Source organism: Coturnix japonica, chromosome 3 (genome assembly GCF_001577835.2).
Source record: "Coturnix japonica isolate 7356 chromosome 3, Coturnix japonica 2.1, whole genome shotgun sequence".
In the NCBI taxonomy this organism is placed as follows: Eukaryota; Metazoa; Chordata; class Aves; order Galliformes; family Phasianidae; genus Coturnix; species Coturnix japonica.
The window spans coordinates 15,140,470-15,164,258 of record NC_029518.1 but is presented as its reverse complement, the minus strand read 5'-3'; the positions used below and the strand labels follow the sequence as shown (position 1 = coordinate 15,164,258).

General features: G+C 41.3%; 1 protein-coding gene and 1 long non-coding RNA gene across 7 annotated transcripts; one reads left to right on the top strand and one right to left on the bottom strand.

Annotated features, from left to right (window-relative positions):
- Positions 1–5,801: 5,801 nt before the first annotated feature.
- LBR (lamin B receptor) lies at positions 5,802–20,375 on the bottom strand. 6 transcript variants are annotated; one of them, XM_015857247.1, is made up of 14 exons: positions 20,246–20,375; positions 17,344–17,524; positions 15,734–15,922; positions 14,679–14,762; positions 14,081–14,261; positions 13,316–13,512; positions 12,719–12,773; positions 12,034–12,228; positions 10,608–10,711; positions 10,116–10,241; positions 9,845–10,013; positions 9,272–9,352; positions 9,051–9,173; positions 5,802–8,271 (listed from the first exon to the last, which is right to left on the bottom strand). In XM_015857247.1, exons 2-14 carry the CDS (start codon positions 17,506–17,508, stop codon positions 8,111–8,113), a joined length of 1,830 nt encoding a protein of 609 aa, XP_015712733.1. In that variant the 5' UTR covers positions 17,509–17,524; positions 20,246–20,375; the 3' UTR covers positions 5,802–8,110. The 6 variants fall into 6 exon arrangements, with proteins under 6 accessions (XP_015712733.1, XP_015712737.1, XP_032299410.1 ...); XM_015857251.1 differs by having other exon boundaries at positions 14,081–14,258; XM_032443519.1 differs by lacking the exon at positions 20,246–20,375 and adding an exon at positions 20,124–20,139.
- An 86-nt stretch (positions 20,376–20,461) lies between these two features.
- LOC107311057 lies at positions 20,462–23,521 on the top strand. Its single transcript, XR_001553842.2, has 2 exons — positions 20,462–20,579; positions 21,641–23,521. It is a non-coding gene; the product is annotated as an uncharacterized LOC107311057 (long non-coding RNA).
- The last annotated feature ends 268 nt before the right edge of the window (positions 23,522–23,789 follow it).

Genomic DNA, 23,789 nt, shown 5'->3' with positions numbered 1-23,789 from the left:
AGTTTTTGCTCTCTCCATGTAAAACCTGCAGATGGTGACTCTTCTGTCTCTTAGTAGCTCAGTGTCCCAAGTGTAATCCTACAGCAGACAATCTGTATTATTATTTCAGAATGACTGATAATGTTTAAACTTAAAACATCAGAATCAGCAACAGGAAAAGAAACTTCTTTGAGAGATTTCAGGACCTTTTGAGGTAAGTATGCAAATGAAATAAGCTGTAGGAACAAATACTATGAAATACACTGTATGATCAAAGATAGACAGTCTTTCTATTAGTTTAAGTTTCTTCTGTATTTTGAAGTCTTGACTAATATGACATGTTGTCTACGAATGATGAAATTTAAGACAATAATGCACATATATTAGAGTTCAGCAGATTTATGGCTGCTAAGACATAAATGCTGATGGAAATGCATGAGAATATTTTGTGATTGTATTCCATACTTAAAATTCAGTCGTACTTTGGAATCACACACTCCTTTTTGATAATGATGCCCATATTTATAATCAAATGCTTTGCACAAGCCCAGGAAGATGACATGACTACTCTTCTCTTATACATCAGTGCTCTAACTCTGTCATGGAAGGCCACCAAAATTGTCAGGCACAATTTGCCCTTAATGAAGTCATGTTGGCTGTCCCCAGTCACCTCTTTCTTTCACATTGCCTTAGCTTACCTCCACAAACTCGGCAGAGATGAGACTGACTGACCTGTGGTTTCCCCGGTCTTCCTGCTTTCCCTTTACAGAATTGGGAATTATATTTTCCCTTTTCCAGTCAGAGGAACTTCACCAAGCCATCGCAACTACTCCAACACGATGGATAGTGCCTTACCATGCTTGACCCATTGGCTCCCTCAGGACCTTCAGATGTGTCTCATCAGGTCTCATCCCAAGGACTTGAGCACCTTCAGGTTCCTCTGATGCCTACCATGAGCCCCCCAGTCCCCTTCTGTGGCTTGGGCAGTGTGGTTAGAGCACATGGTGCTGGAGAATGAGGCAAAAAAGTCATTGACTACTTCAGCCTTCTCAGTGCCCTTGGTAAGCAGGTCTCCCATTTCTTTTTGGACAGGGCCTGCATTTTCCCTTGTTTCTCTTCTATCCCTTTTATCACTGACATAGAAGCCTTTCTTGTTGTACTTGGCTTACTAGCCAGATTCAATTCTATCAGGACTTTAGCTTTCCTAATATGATCTCTGGTTGCTCAGACATCATCTCTCTATTCCTCCCAGGTTGTGTGTCCTTACTTCCACCTTCTGTGGGCTTCCTTTTTGTGTCCAAGTATGTCCAGGAGCTCCTTGTTCATCCCAGATGCTTTTGTCTGGTAATATTTGCAGGACTGGGGGTTGTGTATACAGGCAGCAATCTTTGTCGAGATCTTTTAAATTAGATTTAAGTGGTCACACTGAAACATTTTCCTACACTTAGGATTTGAACAGTACTCAGATTGATGCAGGCTTGGGTTATAGGTGCTGAGGTTGGAAAAGACCTCTGAGATCTTATATATAATCTTCTGTTTGAAATGGCTGTCACTTCATAAAGGCTTTTTATTAAAATGTGGGTAAAACACAATGTGCTTCTTGACATTTTTGGGTGTTTTGAAGTATCCTTATGGTGTTAACCACATCCATCTTGTCTATATGCAGGACAGCAAGGAGTGGCTATTGCTGTTGGCCGTGCAGGTGGCAAGGTTGGCAAGTTTCACAGTCAGATGTGATGTTGTCCCTAACAGCTCAATAACCTTAACCACTGCGCCATCATAGTCATCATAGTCTTGTGCGGGTTGGAAGGGACCTGTTATATTCTTAGCTGTGCTTCCTTAGAAGTACCACCTGGGATTAGTGAAGTAAATGTAACTGATTCTTTGTTTCAACAGCTCTGCTTCCTCCAGTAAGAAACTTCTACAGATGACAGGGGATATGCACAGCACTGAATATAGAGCCTGGATTCTCTTGACAAGCAGGAAACCCACAAGAAAGGTTTTGTTTGCTTTTTAAAAGCATTTCTTTTCTGACAAGTGCATTTGTAAATTAAAATCCTTAAGCTGTTGGAACACCAGGTTTTCTTTTTCATAGAGATAAATACAGCAATGTCTTCATTTTCTGATGCATCTCTCAGGGCACGGCATTCGATTAAAAACAGCATCAGAAAAACATGTTTTTTCTGTACATTTTTTCAGCTATCAAATACGTAGTTGTTCTAGAAGAAATTTTTAGTGACAGGGAATGCTCAGTACCCAAAAGAATGCTACCAGGCAGATTCTGCTGCTTATCTCTTAGTAGGTTGGCTGCAGAAATGGCTGTGGTTGCAGCCAAGGTGAATGGCCCACATGCACTGGGCAGTGGGTTGTCTTTAGTGAGATATTAAAGGTATTGATAAGCTTAGTTTCAAGTGGAACAAACCCTGATTGACTGTGGCTATATCTTCTTCCAATTCATGCACAGAAGGCTTAAGAACTGTAGTAGATGATGCCAACGGCCACTGATGGAAGGTAATTTCCAGCAGGGGTCAGAATGGTGTCTGAAGTGCGTGGTCTTTCTATGGCAGCCAACTCGCTGTGGGTGTGCAGTCATTTTCCTGGTAAGAATTTAAGCAATTTAAGCTTTTCTTGTTTTATTTATTATTTTGAAGGGGAAAATCTGATGGAAACACTAAAACAGTGAGACCATGAATGGTAAGTTTGGGTACATTTCTGACAATGCAATGTTCAGGTTGCTTGTGCTTTGTCTACAATATACACAGGTACTATTTTACTCTGACCTACCTGTGTGTGTAGCACCTGTTTAATCCTCTCTTTTACTACCTCAGCCTTTAACTCTGCGTTACCATTGCTGGGATGGACACAACTATCACCAAAGTTGAACAGCAAATGGAATCATCTCATTAGAGACATTGGGCAGTGACTGAAAGGCATCATGCTGTGTTGCACATCCTGCCCAACTTTTCCTTTACTGGGTTGCAGTGCAGTCATTTGACTTCTTTTACCTATACAAAAAGCAATCTACTATGCCCTAAGGGCCAGTTAAATGTTGTAGCAGAGGGGTGCCGTGATTAAAGCTGGGTACTGCCAATTTCTTCTTCCAATTACTCTTTGAAAATGAGGTGTAAATATTAATGCAGTGACTTGAAGTAACCGATGTTTAAACACTTACTTGTGTTTGTTCATGGTCTTTTTGGAATTTCTGAGGAAGCATTTACTTCAAAGGGAATTAAGATTGGATTTGATTAATATATATATATATAGAGAGAGAGATTGACTGTAAATGTTTTTGAAGTCATAGTGAAAAATACATGGTCTTTTTCACTAACAGAACAAAAATAACAGAGGATGGCAACGTCACATAAAGAAACATCCAGAATAATTACAGAGAAAGATGTAGAACATCTTGAAAGTTGGTTTCAAAGTAGTTTGGAGAGAGATGCCATTTTTTATCTAAATGCAAAAGAATCGGATCCAATTGTGTTTTCTCGTGAGATACAACTTCAAGGGAGGGCACCATCACTCACGTATTTCAGTGTTAGCAGCAGTGCTGCGGGATTATTTACTCTCTTCCTCTTTGTAGTGATTGAACTGGAGGTGTTTTGAAAGGAGAGGATGGTTATGAGGAAGATTCTCTGATGGGCTCTGTGAGACTGTAAAAACAACATGAGTAACATCTAGTTTCAACAGCCTTCTGTATGATTGATTTGAAGGAGAACCAGCCCTTGGTGACTCTAAGCATGAAATATATGACATTAATATTACTGCTATGTCATTTCATTAATTAATATGCATGACTGGTTTTTAAAAGCCTCCTATTTGAGTGCAGTTCAGAAGAAAATCCAGTGAGTAATTCTCTATTTCCTAATAGTGGAAAAAGTGCCAGATCATCTTCCTCAAGCCGTGTCTGTCATTGTGGGGATTACACACAGTCATGGCCAAATTAATAGGAAGTTTAAGAAACGGTAGAGCATTTAGGATAGATCAGCCTTCATTTCTGCTTGGGATGGTATTTTTAGTGCCTTGATGGACAACCCCTGTAAGGCAGACTAAACCTAAAGACCTGCCTTGTAAGGCAGAAGGAAATCTCTATCCCCATATTGACTCTTCAAGCTGCCCTGAAAGCCTGATGTTTTAGAGCCCTCTGCTGCTCACTGTTAGGAAATGAGTATTTAGGGAAATGCAATTACTAGTGCAGGAATTCTTGCTGTATACAATAAATAGACACAGTATGACGTGTGTTCTAATAGGATACATCTGTCCTAATACTACCCATGCACTTGTGCAAGATTTAAGTGTTCTCAGTCTAACACTGATATCTTCAGCACTGCCCTCTCTTAGATGGCTCATTCTGCAGTGCCTTTAAAGGGCAAGTTCAGTTATACTCAATGAATAGTTTAAGATGGGTTCGGACCCATATACATATAAATATCAGAAGAAAGCCAACAAAGAGGATGGAGCCAGGCTTTTTTCAGTGGCTGTGCTGGGCTAAGAGGCAGCTGGCACAACCTGGAATGCAGGCAGGTCCATCTGAGCACTCACCCCTTGGAGATCTTGAAAACCATAGAGAGTAGAATAGGACATTAAATACCTTAACATTCTCTTTATATTGCATAGTCTAACTCAGGCTCTGAACTTTCTTTCCCAGTCTGTTCTGTAGTATGACTTACTTAAAGGTAAGAACTTACTTATTGTTAATTTGAGCAGATTTCCCCTTATGTGTTCAATATTAACCCAACATTGTTAATACAAAACTTTGTTCCTGCAGTGGTGAGGAACTCATTTTTCACCTGGAATGCAATGCTCAACAACAGCTCTCCATTCTGCGGTACATCACAGAGCAATTCATCACACTTTCCTATTTGAACTAACCAAAGACAGATATGATCAACTCCTGACTTTACATGAACCCTTCCTTCAGGGAGGCTTCATTCCCTGAGCCTCCCTTCCCTACACCGAACCAAGGACTGCTTCTGAGATGGTTTGTGGGGAATTGTTTTGGATTATGAGCCACTTTAAACAAGCATTTGCATTACCTACAGTAACTGTTCCTTACTTGACCAGTTTTGTTCACATCAGGGCAATTTAACATTTATTTCCTAGGTGGTACCTAAGGCTCTATTCTGCACACAAGCTCTGTGTCCAGCAGGGTGCTGCATTAACCTTGCTTACTTTACAGGACTCCTTCACATCCCAGAGTACTGTCACCCGCAAGTTAACAGCCAACCTGGAAAGCAAGCAAGATGAAGTCACTGGGTCACCACATGAATCACAGAGCTGGCTCAGCAGGCACCTGATGGTTCTCAGACGAGGTTTTTAATAAGTATTTCAGTAATTTCACACTGATGACCAACTCAGCTCTCTACCACACCACTCTGTTGTTCCCCCTCCCAAAGGAACTCAGGGAGAAAACAGAATGAAAAAGGCACAAGTGCTGAGACAGATAACAGGATAACTTACCATCATGGGCAAAACAGGCTGAGCAGAGGGAGATCTATGTACTTAACTGCCTTTTACTAACAGATAAGAGCAGAGAGAAACTAAAAGTCAACTAAACATCCCTTCCCTGCCCTGCTTCCCCCCCTCACCCCCCCAGCATTCTATCTCCTACCCCAAAATGCACAGTGGAATGAGGAATGAGGGCTGCAGTCTGTCCCTCACACTCTACCTGTCTTCCATGACTTTATAGCACTCAGTCCACAACCACCAATGAGAAAGGAACTCTGGCAAACAGATGTCTTTACTTACTAAAACGAATCAATGCAAACTCTTTATCAGATAATGCCTTAAACTGGCAAAAAATAAAAAATAAAAGCACTACATAATTTTAAGCAAGAGTTTTATTTTAGCTTATATGCTTGTTTGTATTCAAAACAGTTACTTCAAAAACAAATTCACATCAAATTCAGCATATAAATGAAACTGAAGTTATCAGTCAAGACCCATTTCTGAAAGGAAAAGGGTCTGAATTACTGTTTAATAATCTTGTGCGGGAAACAGATAAAACTGGGATGGCAGTAGCAACTCAGAGCTTAAGGGCTGAGGAGTTAAACCCTCAGCTTCAGTACATTTTAAAACACCAGCTGCAAGCCGGGGCAGTTGAACAACTGCTATTCCTACTAATCCAATAAGCAATCATTAAAAAAGATAAAAAAGCCCAGTTTAATCTGCTGCTTCACACAAGTGAATGCTCTTCAGTGTTGTTACAGGCACTGCTATTTGTCCCAGAAATCAGAATACTTGTCCTACCACATGTTCCTTACAACACCAAAATACAGATTTTCTGAGGACGCTCACAGTCAAGCTCAGCAAGCTACATTATATACACTTTACATGTACAATTGTCATTAAAAAAGCATGTGTGCAAAAATAGAGGGTTTTTAATGAATAACAAAAACCCTGTCACATGCTAGATTTCAATTACATCAATATCTAAAAAGAACTGAACATAATTAACCAATTGCAACATTCTCATCTGTTAGTAAACTTCCTGCAAGCAACTGCAGACATACCTGCAATTCCCTCCCTGCTACATGTGGCTGTAATAAGCCTTGGGGAGAAGTTGTGCTATAAACCTCACATAGGAAGTATGTGAAAAGTTAACCCTTGTCAAGATGGAATTAAATGCTAGCTCTAGTTTGTTAATGCAAGGTTATCTTAGTAAAATAGAAAATTACTCTACTCATGAAGCAAAATACTTAAGTAGCATCCAATTTACAGCCAGTTAGACAAAGAATACAACTAATGCCTAAAACACATACATTAGTCAGAAATCCAAATATATACAAAAATATATTAGAATGTGGTTGAGTTGAACCACAGGCTCATGTAAAAAATGCTGGTTTAAATAGCAGTAGCAAAAAAATAGCTATTATCTCTATCTGCAACAGTACAAAAGGCAAAACCTACATATGAGGTAGCAATGCCAAATTGGGAAGAAAAAAACACCAACCCCACAAAAAAAACCCACTTTGGACAGAGGAGCACTTACCACATTTTCATAGCAGATCTGTTAATACAGATATTTAAACGAACGCTTCAATTGTTCCGAGAATTAATACATTAATTTACAAAAACCTTTATTAAATGAACACTTTTAAGAAAAAAAAAAAAAGACTGGAAATGGATTTAGTTAAAAATTTCTCCTTGTTCTTAGAAAAGTCAGCGCGTTTTCAAACCCAAACACTGTACAGCAAAAAACCTGGAAGCTTTATTATACACACTCGGGAAACGCTATGGTACATTAAGACATATTTTACAAAGATCAGAATAAGCCAACTGTGGTCATTTTACTCTTTACTGTCAAATATGCACACACTGCACCTTTTGCTACTCCTGCTGTTAAAATGCCAGATTAGAATTCACCGCTCCCACAGCTCTGCCTTTGTATCATCTACCTTCAGGGGTCTGAGCCCCTGCAGGGGGGCTGGGGCACTGCCAGGGCAGCTCAAGCATCCCTCTTGCCTCAGGAAAGTGGAGGTGGGATGGAGGGGATATTTGTGCCCTCATTTATTTCCATCCATCCATCCATCCATCCCTCTGGCAGGCACGAGTCAGGAGGGGCCACTCAGAGCCCTCCTGACCAAAAATCCCACTACCCAGAGCCAGGGGCCATAGGGCAACAATACAGAGAGTGTGGGCCCTCCTGGGGGGCCAAATCCTCCACTCACAGCTCTGCTGCCCAGAGCCTCTGCTCTCTGCACTCAAGACAAGACAGCTCAGTCAGACATCTGAAGCTAGATGGTACAATTAACGCCAAAAAAATTCACTGGATGGAACTCCTGTATTTATTGTATTAAGAAAATAATATACTTTACATCACAGTGCTTAATTAATGCAATTTAAAAAAAAATAAAAATAAAATGTAAACTCAGAATTCTAGATAAAATTTAGCTTGAAAAATTAGGGCTCCAGGACTTTAAAATTCACCTTTTTTTTTCTTTTTTTCTCTTAAATTGAGGTCATAGACAGTCAGTTCACATAACTCATAAGCATTTAGGATTACTTGTAAATACCTGTTGAAGCACTCCATTGTTTGGTCACATTTAATGTTTAAAGCCTAGATATCAAATAGACCAAGTGCAAAGGTGAGAGGTATATTTTAATTTGTGGATCAGGAATCCGGAGTGCTCTAGTAGATGTAAGGAAATATGCGGTACGGGACACGCTGACAATACCTTTCCCATGCCAAACCATATTTTTTCTTACAATGATGTTCATCGCGAGCTTCTCGATGAACAAGCAAGCAGATGAAATAAATCACATAGAAATATGGCAAAATGTGATTAAAACCTGTAAAATAAAGTGTGAAAAATCAATTTGAATGCATGAACAAACATTTTAGCTGTTAGCAACATGTGGTGACGTGAACTTGTTAAGAGGCCGAAGCACCTTGTGCTCATAATAAAGCATCAAATATTCAACAGGACAGCACACATATAATGTGACGTTTAAGTGTGAGTGGGAACACCTCTTTATCCTCCCCAAATAAGCTTCATATTTAGTCTCAAAACCCACTGACTTCACTCTGTGTATATGAACCCAGCACATGTTTAAGCTCTCTAGCTACCAAAACTACAGTTCTGAGCTGCCTCAAAAACTACAGGAATTTCTGTGTTGGGTGTGGATGGTAACTACCTCTGCTCAGAGCGCACCACCTACCTGATCCCCTCCCACTCCCACCCTGTGGCTACCAAGAGAGGATTCAAGTTCCTCATTTTTATGCAGGAATCCTCTTCTAAGATACTGTCTACAAGTGTTTTTGCTAGCCAATATTGTCTACTTTCAATTTGAAATCCCAAATCCCTATGGATACATTTCATTCCTGGTCTCTGCTGATACTCAGGGCCTTAACTACTGCAAAGACCCACTCTGCCACAATTCCCTACATCCCACAACCTGCAGAAGCCAAACTGTGCCATTGGATTGAGCTTCAAGCTTGCAACTTAGAAATTTGCCATTAATTTAATAAAACCTTTTATTACCCCACTTATCAATTAACATTTCAAACTGACTCAGAACCCCAAATGTACAACCATTTTAGATAGAATTTAAGGTGCTTAGGTACTCACCCCAGGGTAGGGACCACGCAAGCGCCATGATGATATCACCAAGGTAATTGGGGTGACGAACAAACCCCCACCAACCTGTGACAAGAAGTCCTTTCCCAGTGGCAGTGGGTATAACTTTCAGATCTATGAATGGAGCATTGCAGTCAATACAACAGAAATGTGCATGTCACGAGTCCAAAGGGACACCGTAAATAATTGAATAAATAAAAAGATGCACTTACAGGACAATTTGGGATCTGCTGGATTCCTTCGGAAATTGTTTTTCTGAGAATTTGCACTACGGAATATGTAATACCCAACACCTGGAAATAAATATTAGTTACTTTGCATTCTCTGTATTTTATACTGCTTTCATCCTTTAACAAAAGCTCTCACGTGCTGTTTGTCACTCGTACTGCACTGAAATTAATCCTGTTTCTGAGGAAAAGACACTCTCCAGTTGCCAGAGCTCTAACAAGCTAGAGGTGCTACTGGAGAACTGTCACATATGCTCTAGCATGTTAGTGACTAACTTCTAAGATTTTAGAGAAGCTGCACTTTCACATCTTACTTTCTGTTTATAACTGACTTATAGTTTGTTTACGTAGCACCGAGTTCAAAAATCCAGGTAAAGTGATGTGTCACAGTAGATAGCTCTACTAGCAGCCCAGTACTCTGAGGTGCCTACTCCATTGACCCAGAGCATATTTCATAAACTGACTGACTCACTGCAAGTATACAGCATTACACAAACCAGATCTGAAGAGACCACTACATTGTTACTATCAGTAACAATAACATTTACTGTAACTTACAGTTCAGAATAGTAATTGCAGCTGCAACAGGCCAAGAAATTGTGACAGGATGTCCAACTAAATAGAAGGCCTGCAGACTGTAGACAAATGGAACCCACACCAGATCTCCAAATGCTAGCATGAATCCAAATCCATCATGGGTAATATCCATTGTAGTCAAAACAGCTTCCTAGAAATATGGAAGGAATAAAGAATTTATAAAGCTTCATTATTTAAACAATGTAGTAAGAAATAGTTTCAGGTTAATACAGAGCTGAAGACTATACTGTACCTCATTCCAAAGAGCATCCACCACATATAGAAGCTGAAAGCTGTTCACAAGTATCATTGACAGCGATGGCATACTTTGGTTATATATCTTCATCTCAGCCAAGAGCATTGCCAAGTTTATAACAACCTAATTTAGAATGAAATGATTATAATTTTTTCTTGAACAACTATTTTTTTTTCCTATTATGCTAAAGAACATTTTAATAAGGATGGTTTTGACTAATATTCAAGATGTAAAAAACATCCTGTTTCATGTATTGTACTAATGACTTTTCCAAAGCCGTAGCATCAGCATATTTGTACTCTCAGAGGGGTTTTCATTCCCCACAAAGCAAACAAGCTACAATGCAGGAGTTGTCCTAAGGTAAATAGAAATAACCCTTTAAATTTATCAACACAAAACTGCATGTTCTTTTTCTGTTTTTAAATACTTCTTGTATCTTTAGCACCAGTCACAGAAGAAAATGTGAAGTAGCTCAGCTTATTGACTCACCCAGCCAATTAATCCCGGACGCAACTCACAGAAGTATTTCAGGTCAAAACTGCCAATACGAGGGTTTAATTCGTGCCCAGTGAAGAAGTCATAAACAAGATACCCTGCAAGATGAGACAGATTCCTTGTCAGTACTGTTATCCCTTTCATCCATCACTACACTCCCTGTAAGGCACTTGCTACTCCCTATTAAAGTTCTCTCATTATAACTGAAAAAGCATTTAACTGGGGGGGGGGAGGGGGAAGAAGAGTGAGAGAGTATATGCAAAATATGAAGCAAAACCTAAATGGTTTGTATTTTAAGAGGTTCAAATATTTTAGCTACTAGAAGGAGTAAACACTGCAGAAGTTACTGCAGTTTTATCTTCCTTTGACTTTGGTCCTTGTTTTCAGCTTTATCCCGAAGCTCTCATCATGGCTTCCACGGCCATAATGACCTTACACTAATTCCACCTCTTCTCCTACTACTTTACTCTTCTCTGCAAATAAGAATTCCCTTCACAATGAAAACAACCCAAACATCAAAGAAGATGGCCAAGAAGGAAATGCCTTGATTTCTAAATAGCCTGTGCTGAATTAACTACTGCAAAGCAGAGTGCAGAACATCTGCAGAATGTTACTGTGCCACTTAAAAAGACCAGAACTGCACTGAAGAAAGAAGTATAATCATTATTCCACACGTATGCACGTTGCACTGACAAAAGAACTAAGGATATTTGAACACTTCATTCCAACATTTAGCAAAGGGTTGTTAGAGTTAGGGTACTATGGTCAGGCTGTGGTTGGACCTGATGATCTTCGAGGTCTTTTCCAACCTGGGTAATTCTATGATTCCATTCTAAATGTTCCATAAACACGCTAAGTTACTCTATGATTGTTTAACATTTAGTGCTGACTTCTCAGTATCCACTGTCCTACAAAGACGTGCATTTAACTGACAATTTCCAAACGTGCAGTTTGATGACTGAATCAAAATTGCCTTTTAAAAACTCAAGTAACCAGATATACAAGTGGGCAGTAAAAGAAATGCTACCTTTGAAATGCTGCTTTTGCTTTGCTTTATTTTATCTGGTCTTTCTTTTCCTCTTCAGTGAACTGCCTTTATCTCAACCCATGAGTTTTCCAATATTCTCTCCCATCATACTGGAGGAATACAACCCTACTGGCTGAGTGGCATTTAGCTGCCTGCTGGGGCTTAACCTATCCAAGATAATCCAAAGAGAATGTTAAGCATTTTTACACTACCTGTGTGCGAACAAAAAGCTCCATTCAACTTGCAACATTACTTCTACATTTGGAGAAAGTAAAAGTCAAAATATTCTAACAACCTGCCTTAAATCTAACCTAACTCATAAACATGAATTTGCAGCAAACAGCCGTAAATAAACAGCGTAAATAAAAATTATTTTAGATAATTATAACTTACCAGAATTTCCACCTGGAGCTAGGTCTTCCTCAGGTGCCTTCAAAGACCGAATATACAAATAAATGCTCAGTGCCATAGAAAAAACTGCAGCTGCCACTGCAAACTGCATGAAGTGATCGTACAAATAATGAAGTTCGAACTGAAAATACAGTAAGGTTCCAATAGCTGCAGCAGTCAAAACAAAAGCATAAAACCCTAAAGGATGAAGAAGAAAAACATATTAGCTAAAACAAAAATTCCTCCACCTCGCTGTCAGTGCTCAGTCATTCTCACAGTTAAGACGTGTTTCCTGACGTTCAAGCAAAATATCCTGTCTTTCAGTGCCCTCTGTGTGTTGCCCTGTCACTAATCATCTTCCTTTACTTAAAGAGGTTTTCAAAGTCACTTTGTGAATTAGCCTTTGAAGAAGCAAGAAAATGACTTTCTGGAACCACCCAAACCACATGGCTTCTTTCCTTCCTTTACTAGAAGCTGAAAAATAAATTCAGGACTATGCTACTACTACATACGGAAGTCAAAAAGCAGAAGTTTCCAGGCAGCATAAACATGACTCAGTGTTTCTGCAGATACCTGGTCTAACATAGAGAGCATCCTTCTTCATTTATTATCTTTACTTTGTGGTTCTGAGTACCACGAATCTGGCAGGTGTACTGAACCTCTGAATGAGCAATTGCGACATGCTTACCATTGATCCGGTACTGCAGCTTCCTTCCAGTCGAAAGAGGCAGGCCTTCCACAACCTAGGGAGGAGAAAGTACAAACGTTTCAATTAAATACTATTTAAGAGCAAAGGAAGGGAAGAAAAATCCGGGATGTCTCCAGCACAAAGACATTCAACCACACTAAACAGCTGGACCTGGCAGAATCCCTCAAGTCACAAAAAGAGTATAATAGACCATTTAGCTGGTCAGTAAATGGAAGTTGCAGTGTAAAGCAAGGAATATTTCTTCTACTGGTTATCAGTACAACACTGGATATCAAAGAGTCTTCAGGTTTAAAAGTCAGATAACCGAAATTCTTCTAGAATTCTATTAAGCAAATGTTATCCATACTTTGATTTGAACTCCTATACTGTGTGTTCAGCCTTTTCTACTGTAGCACTATGAAATGCACTAACCTTAAATTCTTAACAAATTGTGATATTTTAAGCTTACGAAAATCAGCATTAACCAAAGGAATTAATCTACTTTCGACATCACTGCATTACAGGCACTGCCCTCCCTTCGGTCTGAACCACAAATTAATTATCCACAAAAGACCCAATTGCTGCTGACCAGCTTACCTTTCCTATGGGCAGTAAGTAAAACAGAGCTTGAAAGAAAAACCACAGGAGAAAGACACCAAACACTTTAGCTTCCCAAAGACTTTCAAGTGCTGGGAGTGGAGGAGGGAAGTTCATAAGGCTGGGATCATCTTGTTTGCACATTAACAGTAAGTACAATACAGTAGCAGGCAGGAGAAACATCAGCACAAAGGTCCCTGTAAAGAGACATCACGCAATATTAGAAGATAAATGAGGAAAATAAAAAACTCATTTCATTACCAACAATAAATACTGATTAGTAGGAAATAAGAGGTCATTATCTATCCCTGCAGTAAAGCAGCGGCAGTCTCCCAGTCACATCATAGGATAGAGAGACAAACCTCTCACTCCTACAGAGGGGAATGAAGCAAACTGAAGGACTGTATCTACCACATCCCTTTAAAACTGCCCAAAATACTGTATAAAGAATATTTCAGTTTTGAGCTGGAAGCACCTAGAGCTCTTGAAAACAGAACAGTTTTGTTAGTTATTTCCTACTAAAATTTAAGCAACATTTAAATCTCACTGTGCAAGACCTCCACTGTATTTCACAAGAGCACCATACGCAACAGGGCTGTTCTTTGACTTCTGCCAACGTCATTATAGACTACTCCATGCACCAACATGGTTCCAGAGTCCACAACAGGATCCACAAACAAGAATAGCTCTTCACAAGAGTACAGTCAATAACTAAAAAAATAGGAACTACTCATTTCCAGCTGTTACCAAGATGTGCACACGTACCAAATCTTCCACCAAATTCCAGTTCCTTTGTTTTTGATGATGGTTTCTCCATAGTTTTTATTGTCTCAAAAATCTTTTTCTCTGAATAGATCTCTTCTTTTTTCTTTTCTTCTCTTCTTGAACGCAAGCTGTACTGATCGAGCACACGCTCCACTTCCATGTCTGGTTTCGATTTTTGCTGCTAATGAAGAAAAAGCATTTAGAAAGAAAATACAGAATCCTTGCAATCTTAATCTATTTTGCTGTGGTAGTTTAGGACACTATTCACGTTTAAAAAAGAATAAAAATCAACAACCATATGTGTTCTACACAGCTCTTCAACAAAGGCTCTCCAAAAACTAGTAGAACTCAAGGAACAAGTGAAGGCCTGATGAGAAAACAAACAAGAAACATCTATCTCACTCAGCTCTAATCAGCTCTTTACCTTCTGACAACTTCTCTCCCCTGAATTCTAGTCAGCTGAACAGTAAATGTATTTCCTACGTTGCATTCTAATTTCTCCTTGATTACTATACTACCTGCTCCTTGCAATTTCTAAGAAAGCTAAGAGAACACAACACAGAACTAAGACACACAACAATATTCTCTGTTGTCATACCTCCAAGAGTTTGCTGGATGTGTCGTTTCTTTCCGTACTATCAGGTTCACCGTTGTACCTTCTGGTGTTGTTCTCACTTGGTTTCTGGTTAAAAGAAACATAGCATTTCCAGAAAGATAAAACTATCTCAGTTACTTGTGAGTATATTATTAATAACTAAAAACATGAACAGTCTAATTCATTCCAACTGCAGCTGTTCTGGTCTTCTCTGCATGAAAGTAAGTGGGTTCAAAGCCCTAAGTATGCACAGTTTCAGCTCAAAAAGAAAGGTGGAAAACCCATTCAAAATAGGGGGGAAAAACCCCACCCTTCTTTTTTTCTTAAATTAAACAGTGAAATTAAGAGGTAACGTGGAAGCGATTCTGTTTTTAACTCATCAGTAGGAAGTGCCAAGTACAAAGTACACGCATATTTAGTAATTCTATTTATGAAAGCAGAGGAAATTTCAGTGTCCTACATATGGCACTGCTCTGGAGGACTGTGAAAGTTTGGTTTTCTATTAAACAGCATCCAAAGAAATAAATTCTTTTCAAAATACAAACAGGAAAACTCACACCCAACAGATCGATCCTACTCCTCAATTAAAAGCCAGAAGAAGAATGTAACAAATATTTTAACCTTTTTGTCCAAAGTTAAGCGTAACTGCTGGCTACAAGCTACTTAAAGTGAGCATACGGCCCACAGGCTATTGGTCACGCAGCTAAAAGCAGTTCACTGCAAAACAGAAACCACAGTAATTTCACGGTGCCAAAGGATGCTTTCAGCAGAAGTAATTTACTAAACTAAGCCCAAGCATTTAATCTGAGAACTTCACAGCATCACCACATTCAAGCAGAACTTAAAATACATTCCCATAACCTCTTCTCAAACTAGCAAGCTACAAAGCCTGTTTCCTAAGGAGTAAGGTGTTTCTGTCATGCTTTCTTGCAGCTAATTATGCTGCTCTGGGAATATGAAGTACATCTGGCTCTTCCAATAACAATCGCAGTATGTAATAAAACACAGCTGGCAAAAACACAACAAAAAGATGCAACTGAAAACAAACAAAGCAATACCGGTAGAGCTAAATTGGCATCCTGAATAATTTTCTTTTTCTCCTCTTTATGTTCTCTGCTATGGGAAGAAGAGCGACGTCTGCCTTTTGCTGGCCGACCAGGAGATCTGGATCGAGATCTGCTTCTACTTCTTCTGGAAGGAGAGCTTGAAGAAGACTGGCCTTTCCTTGGCTTGAATGATGATTGTAACTAGCAGACAGTGGAGAAAAAAAGCAATATCTTACCTTCAACATTCAGAACAGCTGTAGAAAACTTGTGGTTTTTTTGGGACAATGTCTCTAGCACAGTTTCACACAACTGTCTCCTATTTCTTTACTGATGCTGTACAAAATCAGTTAACAAAGTACAATTACAGAAGACTCATTTTGCAGGTAACACCCAAATAATCTTGCCCCAAGTTCAACCGAAGACAATTCCTGCCAAAGCTACAGGAATCAGGAAGCTACCAATGTGAGCACCGAGCTCATAAGCCTAACATCCTCTTAGGCACAAGGCTTAAAAGAAAGCCTACCATTTCATTTACTTGGCTTTATCTGTACATCTGGCATGTCAAGGTGTAACGAACTGCAAAAGGCAGTAAAGCTTGTTTGTATCAACATTAAAAAAATCAGCTATATCATTAAATTAGATGTGAAAACTGCCATTATAAGATTTCCCTGCAAGCATACATGTTAATTTCTCTGTTAAGTCCACAATCCTAATCTTCCCATTCAGAACTTACACAACATGACTTTTATAAGACTCAAATGCTTTACTACAAAGGAAGGTAATTTTTCAGCTTGAGTTAGCTGACCCACGAGCACAAAGTAAACAAACTAGATATAAAGCAATGAACAAATGTCCATAGTTCAAGGTAGAAACATTCTGTCCCAAAAGAAAAAGCCAGTCATGTACACCACTGCCAAAAAGGAAAAATACAGTTCCTATAAATTAATATCAAGTCCCCAGTTACCAGCTTTATACACTATTATACAGTTGGAATAATGCAAGAATAGTTATGTATAGTTAGAATAACACAAGAATAGTTGTAAATAGATGCCAGGGGGTATCTACGGGAAAAACTCACCAACTCAGAGACCTTCAGTCAAGATGGAAAATGTTGAGGCTCACCACCAGAACTCTATAAAGGAGCCATCTCCAAAAAGAGATGCTGCCTTAGTGGTGGTCAGCCCTTAAATGGGATCTAGGAGAGGTACAGTCAAGCTCCACCCCTTCCAGGAGCACAGCCAAATTACCTTCACCTGTGCTCCCACAGCTGACTAGACACTTGCCTCAGATGGTTTAATCAGAGGTTCAGGCTGTGATTAACAGTTTCCCATACAACTACCCCAAACCAATGTTTTAATGAACAATCATGCTGTAGAGCTCCTGAAAGACAACACTTTTTTCCCCCTAAGCATACTGCTGCTTTTTCAACACAAAGAACACAATGGGGCCTCTTTCTAAGTACAATCAGCATAATGAATGTCTTATGAGACGTCATGCAGGTAAGAGCTATTATTTGAAGATAGCTAATGACTATCCGCTTCTAAGATGAATTATTACCTCCATTACCAAATAAACACGATTTTCTGTTCAAAATACTGCTATTCACACAAAGGCAGACTCACCTTTATATCACTTTCCTTCAGAGCAAGTTCGGTACCATCTTTGTACTTCACAGTATAAAGATGAGAGGCATCATCATAACTAGTCACTTGCACTTCATAGTACAGGACACTTCCTGGCCAACGGCCCATCACCACCTCGCCATCAGCATACTTTCGGTTTGGCATTTTCCAAAAGCAATACCTAGAAAACAAGTTAATTATTAGTAACCGCAGTAAAAGATATTCACATCACCTGAAGTTCTGTCTCACGGCTCAATATATAGAGTCAGGGGATTTTAAAAGTCTGCAGTAAAACACATGTAAACTTACACGCTGTCACCATTTCTATGATGAACGCTGGAACTTGGAATAGGAAAAAATCAGCAAGTTTTGTTTCAAAGCATTTTAACTTGTTTGCTGTAAACGTGAAGCCACACACAAAGACATTGAAAGAAATATTTAACAAGATACTTACACATTACACATTAACTAACCTGCAGCAGAAATTGAGGGTCTTTGGCAAAAAGAGAAAAGCTGCTGTTAATATGCAATCAGATCGCCTAGCACGGTAAGGGACAGAGCCAAACCAGGCTGCTCCATCAGCTTTAACTGCCTTTTGTTTTACATATGTAGTTCTCCAAGACAGAAGGAAGAAAACAAAAACCTCGCGAAATTGTCCTGGGTGGATTTTATTGTTAGCATTGCTGCCTGCTTCACAACACAAGGATCAGTCCATCTCCTTTGCTGTATAACATTTGAAGGAGTGAAAAGATTAAGCTTCATCATTTAATTTCACTGACACTTGCTCATTAGGAAAATGACCACCTACACGATCTTAAGAGTGCTCCGCTACGTCTGTCACAACCCCAGTGCCACATTGTCTCCTTGTTCGGTTTGCTCCCCCATTAGTCAGTTCCATACCCATGCCAACTGCTGCTCATCCATCCACCAGACTCGCTCAGTTCCACTTCCCTCCTCCTCTTCCATACAAAAGCTGTAGACCTGCATATCAAGCCCAGCTACAGCTTTTACCAGATGTCCTAACCTGACCTATGCCCTCTTTGCTTCTGTAGCTCCTACACCTCAGCCTACTCTTTCTTTTCTTTCTTCACCATGAACATCTCAGGCACCATCAGAGTCCGACCAGGACTCAGCTACCAGATCCTACAGCAAAGCCTACAAAGAATGGAACCTTTGGTTCTTAACTCCAGAGAAACACATTTTCACAGTGTTCTGATCAAAGACATGCAATTACTTTTCAAAGCAGAACGACCTTCACCTCCTCCAGCCTTGCTCTCCAGTGATGCAGAAGTTGGAATATGTGGCTGAAGGAGATGAAAGTGAAAAACTGTGAAGTTATTCAGCCTGAGGTAGATATCAGTGATACGGTCTAATAAGCATTTAAACAGTTAATATACTATTTGGTGATTTGAAAACAATGAATATTAGTAATGGGAAGATCTTGTTTTCCCTTTAATATTAAAACATCATAAGTCTCAAGCTGTAAACAAAACCTATTATAAGTTATTCTGTCATAAAACTACCACATTCTTCTATGCCGGTGTATCCCAGTGAGGGAGATCTGGGATCCTCATTCCATATATCCCACTTCAAAAAGACCTACACCTTTTAAAGGCAGCAAAAATTGCCGCCAGCATAAAAATAACCACAACACCTTAAAAAAGGACCTTGAGATTTAAGGCAACGTCTGAGAAGGATTCTGTCTCCTACACCAAACTGGAGACAATTCATCAACAACTCTCATGGATCTGAAGGTTGTTGAGAGAAAAGCACTGACTCAGCTGCAAACTAAACAATCGCAGATATGCTGCAGGCAAAGATACAGTGGAATCACACAATATCCTGCATTGGAAGGGGCCCATAAGGTCTGGGCTTCACACAGCACCGGCCAAACACTACGGCTGTGAATGGTATTCAAATGCTCCTTGAACTCACACTGGGGCAGTGCCCAATGCCACGGGCAGCCATACATCCTCCTCCTTCAGGATGCTCTCACTAAGCATATGGAAAGGCACAGTACTCAAAAATAATAATAAGATGTAATCAGCTCGTAAGAAATGGGATACAAAGCTCCAAGAAAAACAAAACAACAACACACGGGTAACAGAATCACAGAACGACCCGGGTTGGAAGGGACCTCAAGGATCATGTAGTTCCAACCCCCTGCCTGGCAGGGCCACCAAACATACACCTTTACTAGATCAGGTTGCCCAGGGCCCCGTCCAACCTGGTCTTGAACACCTCCAAGGACGGGGCATCCACAACCTCACTGGGCAGCCTGTTCCAGGGCCTAACCACTGTCCTAGTAAAGAACTTCCCCCTAACATCCAACCTAAATCTTCCCTCTTTTAACTTAAAACCATTTCCCCGTGTCCTGCTATTGTCAGCCCTTTCCAAGAGTTTACTCCCCTCCTGGGAGTAAGTTCCCTTCAGGTACTGAAGGAACATAACGAATCGCTTCCCTTCATGCAGCGCTCCACCGGAAACACCGACACCTCGCGAGTTCCCCCGCCGTGCCGCAGCGCTGCAGACAGGCAGTAGCCGCACTCGTGCCGTGCCGGCCGCACGCTCCGCCCTCCCACCCTCCGGGCCGGGCCTGGCGCGGGGCCCCGCCGCAGGGGAAGGGCGGGGCGGCTCTGCCCGGCGGAGGCGGGACACACAGCTCCGGGCTGCTCAGCCCCGAGGCGCGTTGCGGCCCGCTGCCCCGGCGGCCCGAACGAAGCACGGAGCGCAGCCCCCCCCCAGTCCCACCCCGCTACTGCGGCCGCCCACCCACCCACCTCCCGCCGCACTAGCGAGGCCTGCTCGGGGCCTTGTCCCGCAGGCGGCGATGTGCCGTAGCGGCTCCCGGCCGTGCCTGCCGCACAGCGGGGCTGCGTCCCGCCCGGTGCCGCTCCCTTACCTGTGGCTGGCAGGACCCAGCCCCGCGCGGTGCAGCTCAGCCAACGGAACGACCGCCCTGAGCGACGGTTACGGCCGCGACACGGCACGGCCCCACGGCCCGCCCCTTCCCGGCGCCAAGCGCTCCGATTGGCTGGGAGCGGCCGTTCGAATGGCTGCCGGCCGCACGCCATTGGCTGCCGGGAGATGGCGCGGTGCTCGCGCCCGGCGCCGTTGCGCTGCCGGAAGTCCGGCCCATGGCGGCACCGAGCGGCACAGCGCCGCCATATGCAGCAACGCATGTAAACAGCGCGGCTGGAGGACGGGGATGTAATTAATGCTTAACGCACCCACGGGTTGGTTGTGGAGCATTAAAGGCCTCCCACGCTGTGTGTGTTGTCACACGGGCTGGCGAGACGTGGAAAAAAGGCGTCCGAGTGAGGTTAAAGCTCATAACAGAGCCGGGTTAAAGCACTGAGCTGTACAAGTGCAGTGGGAATGAACCTGCTCCGTAGCACAATGGAACCGAAGCTTCATCCTGGCTGTAAATAGCGAACGGCTTTGGCTCCAGATGACTTTATTATTGCACAGTTTGCAATTACAACATTAAGAACTGTTTGCAGTAAATATCCTAATTGCAGCAGCTAATACCTGGAACAGCTCTGCTTTAATCCATCGGCAGAGGCCTGCAATTAATAGGAAGGTTTCCAGCAGCCATCTCATTTAACACCTTCATATCCTATGCTACTTACATACGTAGCCCTGGGAAGCTGAGATACACCAGCTGGTTTTGGTCAAACAGGGACCTCTGTCCAAATAATGACTGTGGAACTACATCCAGGCAGCATCCAAACCTGTCTGCTGTATTAAATGAGCTGTAAACACTTCCTGAAACAAAGTTTTGCTACAAGTCCTTTGAGCTTTATTTTTCATGGCTACATAATGGCATTTCTATATACAATGCCTATCTTGCATCTTTTCATCTTGCACAGAAAAACCCTCCTGTGGCTCACAGAATAAATCCTACCTCCTGAGCGTGCTCATCCAAATCCCAAGAGCAGAGAACTAACAGAGCTTTTAAAACACAGGTTCTAAAACACAGGCCTTCTAACTTACTGCCGGCCAAAGCAGGTTGAGAAACATTACGATAAATGCCTTCAGCAGAGGCTTCGGAGGTGGGTGGGGTAATTCGCTTCTATTTCCTCTCTTGATCAGCTCTTTGCTTCTGTGGAAGAAAACACTCCTAAGGCTCGTTGTATTACTAAAAAACCCACCTTACTGCAAAAACATACATTTATAGAACAAGATGTACTATATACATAAATATTTATATTCATATATATACAGACACTCACACTGTATATGTTATATAGACTAGAGAAGCCATATACTCGCTATGTTTTTTCTCTTTTTCTAGCAGTGCATATGACCAAAGCATCCCAGCTTGTCTGGTGAGAAGATCTCTGTTGTTTGCAGTAGAGGAAGAAACCTCACCAGTGGCTGCTGCCTTCACAGCGTGCATCTGGGAACCAAACACATGCACCAATGGAAAAAAGAAAAGAAAAAGACTGTTCTATGCATTGCTAAAAAACCCACCATCTCGGCTTCTCAAACTGCTGGTCCATTTTTTGCTGGTCCATAAGGTCGGTCCATTTTTTAAAGCTGTTGTGAAAATGAAGCCATGTGAACATGCGCTGGTGCTTTGGGGGTTGTTTTGATCAGTTTATGCTGATTGTGGCAGAAGTTTCTTGTTATACGTTAATTTACAGTACATCAAATTTGAACTTCAAGCCATGCAGAGGAACTGCACTCTAACAAACGGTGCGGATGGGAATAAATTAAGTTGAGCATTTGCATTCTGGGAAGTTTTGCAAAGTGTTTATCTTCTGTAACAGCTTTTAAAACACGTTCAGAACTATCAACAAGTGCTGTGCTCAGCAGTGAGGAGAGGGGTACAGATACATGCGAGCCAACAACAGCTCTCTAAACAGAAGCTGAAAAAAAGCACATTGAAACTTTGATCTCACAAACTTCCTTTTTGTATTGTCCGGGACTTTATAAATAAGGTTCGTTATTGAAGGGAAGTTGATGCAATTCTAAAAGCCGTGAGATAAGAGTTTTGGCTACCGTACCTTCTGTTGGGCTGCTTACCTTCCCATTTTCACAGTGTGGCTGTTAAATTACTCCAGCAGTAAGCCCTGGAAACTGTTCATTTCTGAGTGATTGTGAAAAGTATTTGTAAGGCACGTCAGAATTGTAAATGTTTAAGCAGAATGTGGTTTTAATTCTAGAATAAGGTAGAAAACTTAGTTACTTAAAAATATTCTTAAGGGCACTCTTGGGTTTCCAAGTCTCACAAGCAGATTCACAGAAGGCTCCTGGCATTTTAATCCACACCCCCTGGTTTTCAGTAAGGCATCACAGAGCAGAAAGTGACTAGGACGTGAGGTGATGGCCTCAAGCTGCACCAGGGCAGGTCCTGGTTGGATATTAGGAAACATTTCTTCTCAGAAAGAGTGGCGATGCATTGGCACTGACTGCCCAAGGAGATGGTGTCCCTGGGGGCATTCAGTATCGCTGGATGTGGCACTGAGGAACGTGGGTTGGTGGGCATGGGTGGGCAGTTGGACTCATTGATCTTAGTGGTCTTTTCCAGCCTTAATTATTCTATGACTTCAGCAGATACTGTAGTGACAAGTGACTTTCTTCTGGTTCTTGTGAGACAACCCGCACTGGAGGAAGGGAAAAATTTGGCCTTGGTCCCCAGCTATAGACTTTAACCATGTTGCATCCCCAAATCATTAAGGCCCTCCTGGTACTAAGCTAACAAGTAGTGTGACAATCTGCAAAGCTGCTTGTGCTGAGCCACACAGGGATGGACACAGGGCTGCAGATCAAGTTAGGCCAGGCAACAAAGACATTACACCTAATGGCAGTTTTCAAAGTAATGTAAAAAAATAGGTTTTTATGTTTTCAACAGAGCTTAAAAAGAGAAAGCATTCTACTGCTGAGGATAAATACTTGAGCACAGACACCAAACAACTGGGCCTTTTTAACACACTGCTGATATTCGGTCTCTTTTCTGTGGTGCTCCTACTTTCCTCATGCCTCTCATCATCTTACTGTAGCAAAGCAAACAAACAAAATCCAGTCATTGCAATGTTGAGGCCAATACAGAGACAATAAGCGAAGAAGTCAGCCTGGCGTATCTCACAGAAGCTGAGCTCACACACCTTGGCTTTATGAGCTGCTATTGCTGCATATCTGCTCTCAATTAAATTGACTTCTTTGATTTAAACCTGTTCAACTAGTCTTGTGTGTTACTTGTTAAAATACCGTAATTTAATCTTAATTAACTTCAAACTTCAATGGCTATGTTTCTACCAACACATTAATGTATATGCACGTACATACGTTTTCCAATCTGCATTTCATCAAGATGAAGTGTTTAAAGAGAAATGCTGGCAAGAAGCAAACTAAAGAAAATATACGGGAGACTCATTCAAATGGGGCCACCCAAACTGTAAACCCCACACGTGGCATCTGGGCTCAGTTCACGTTGTCCT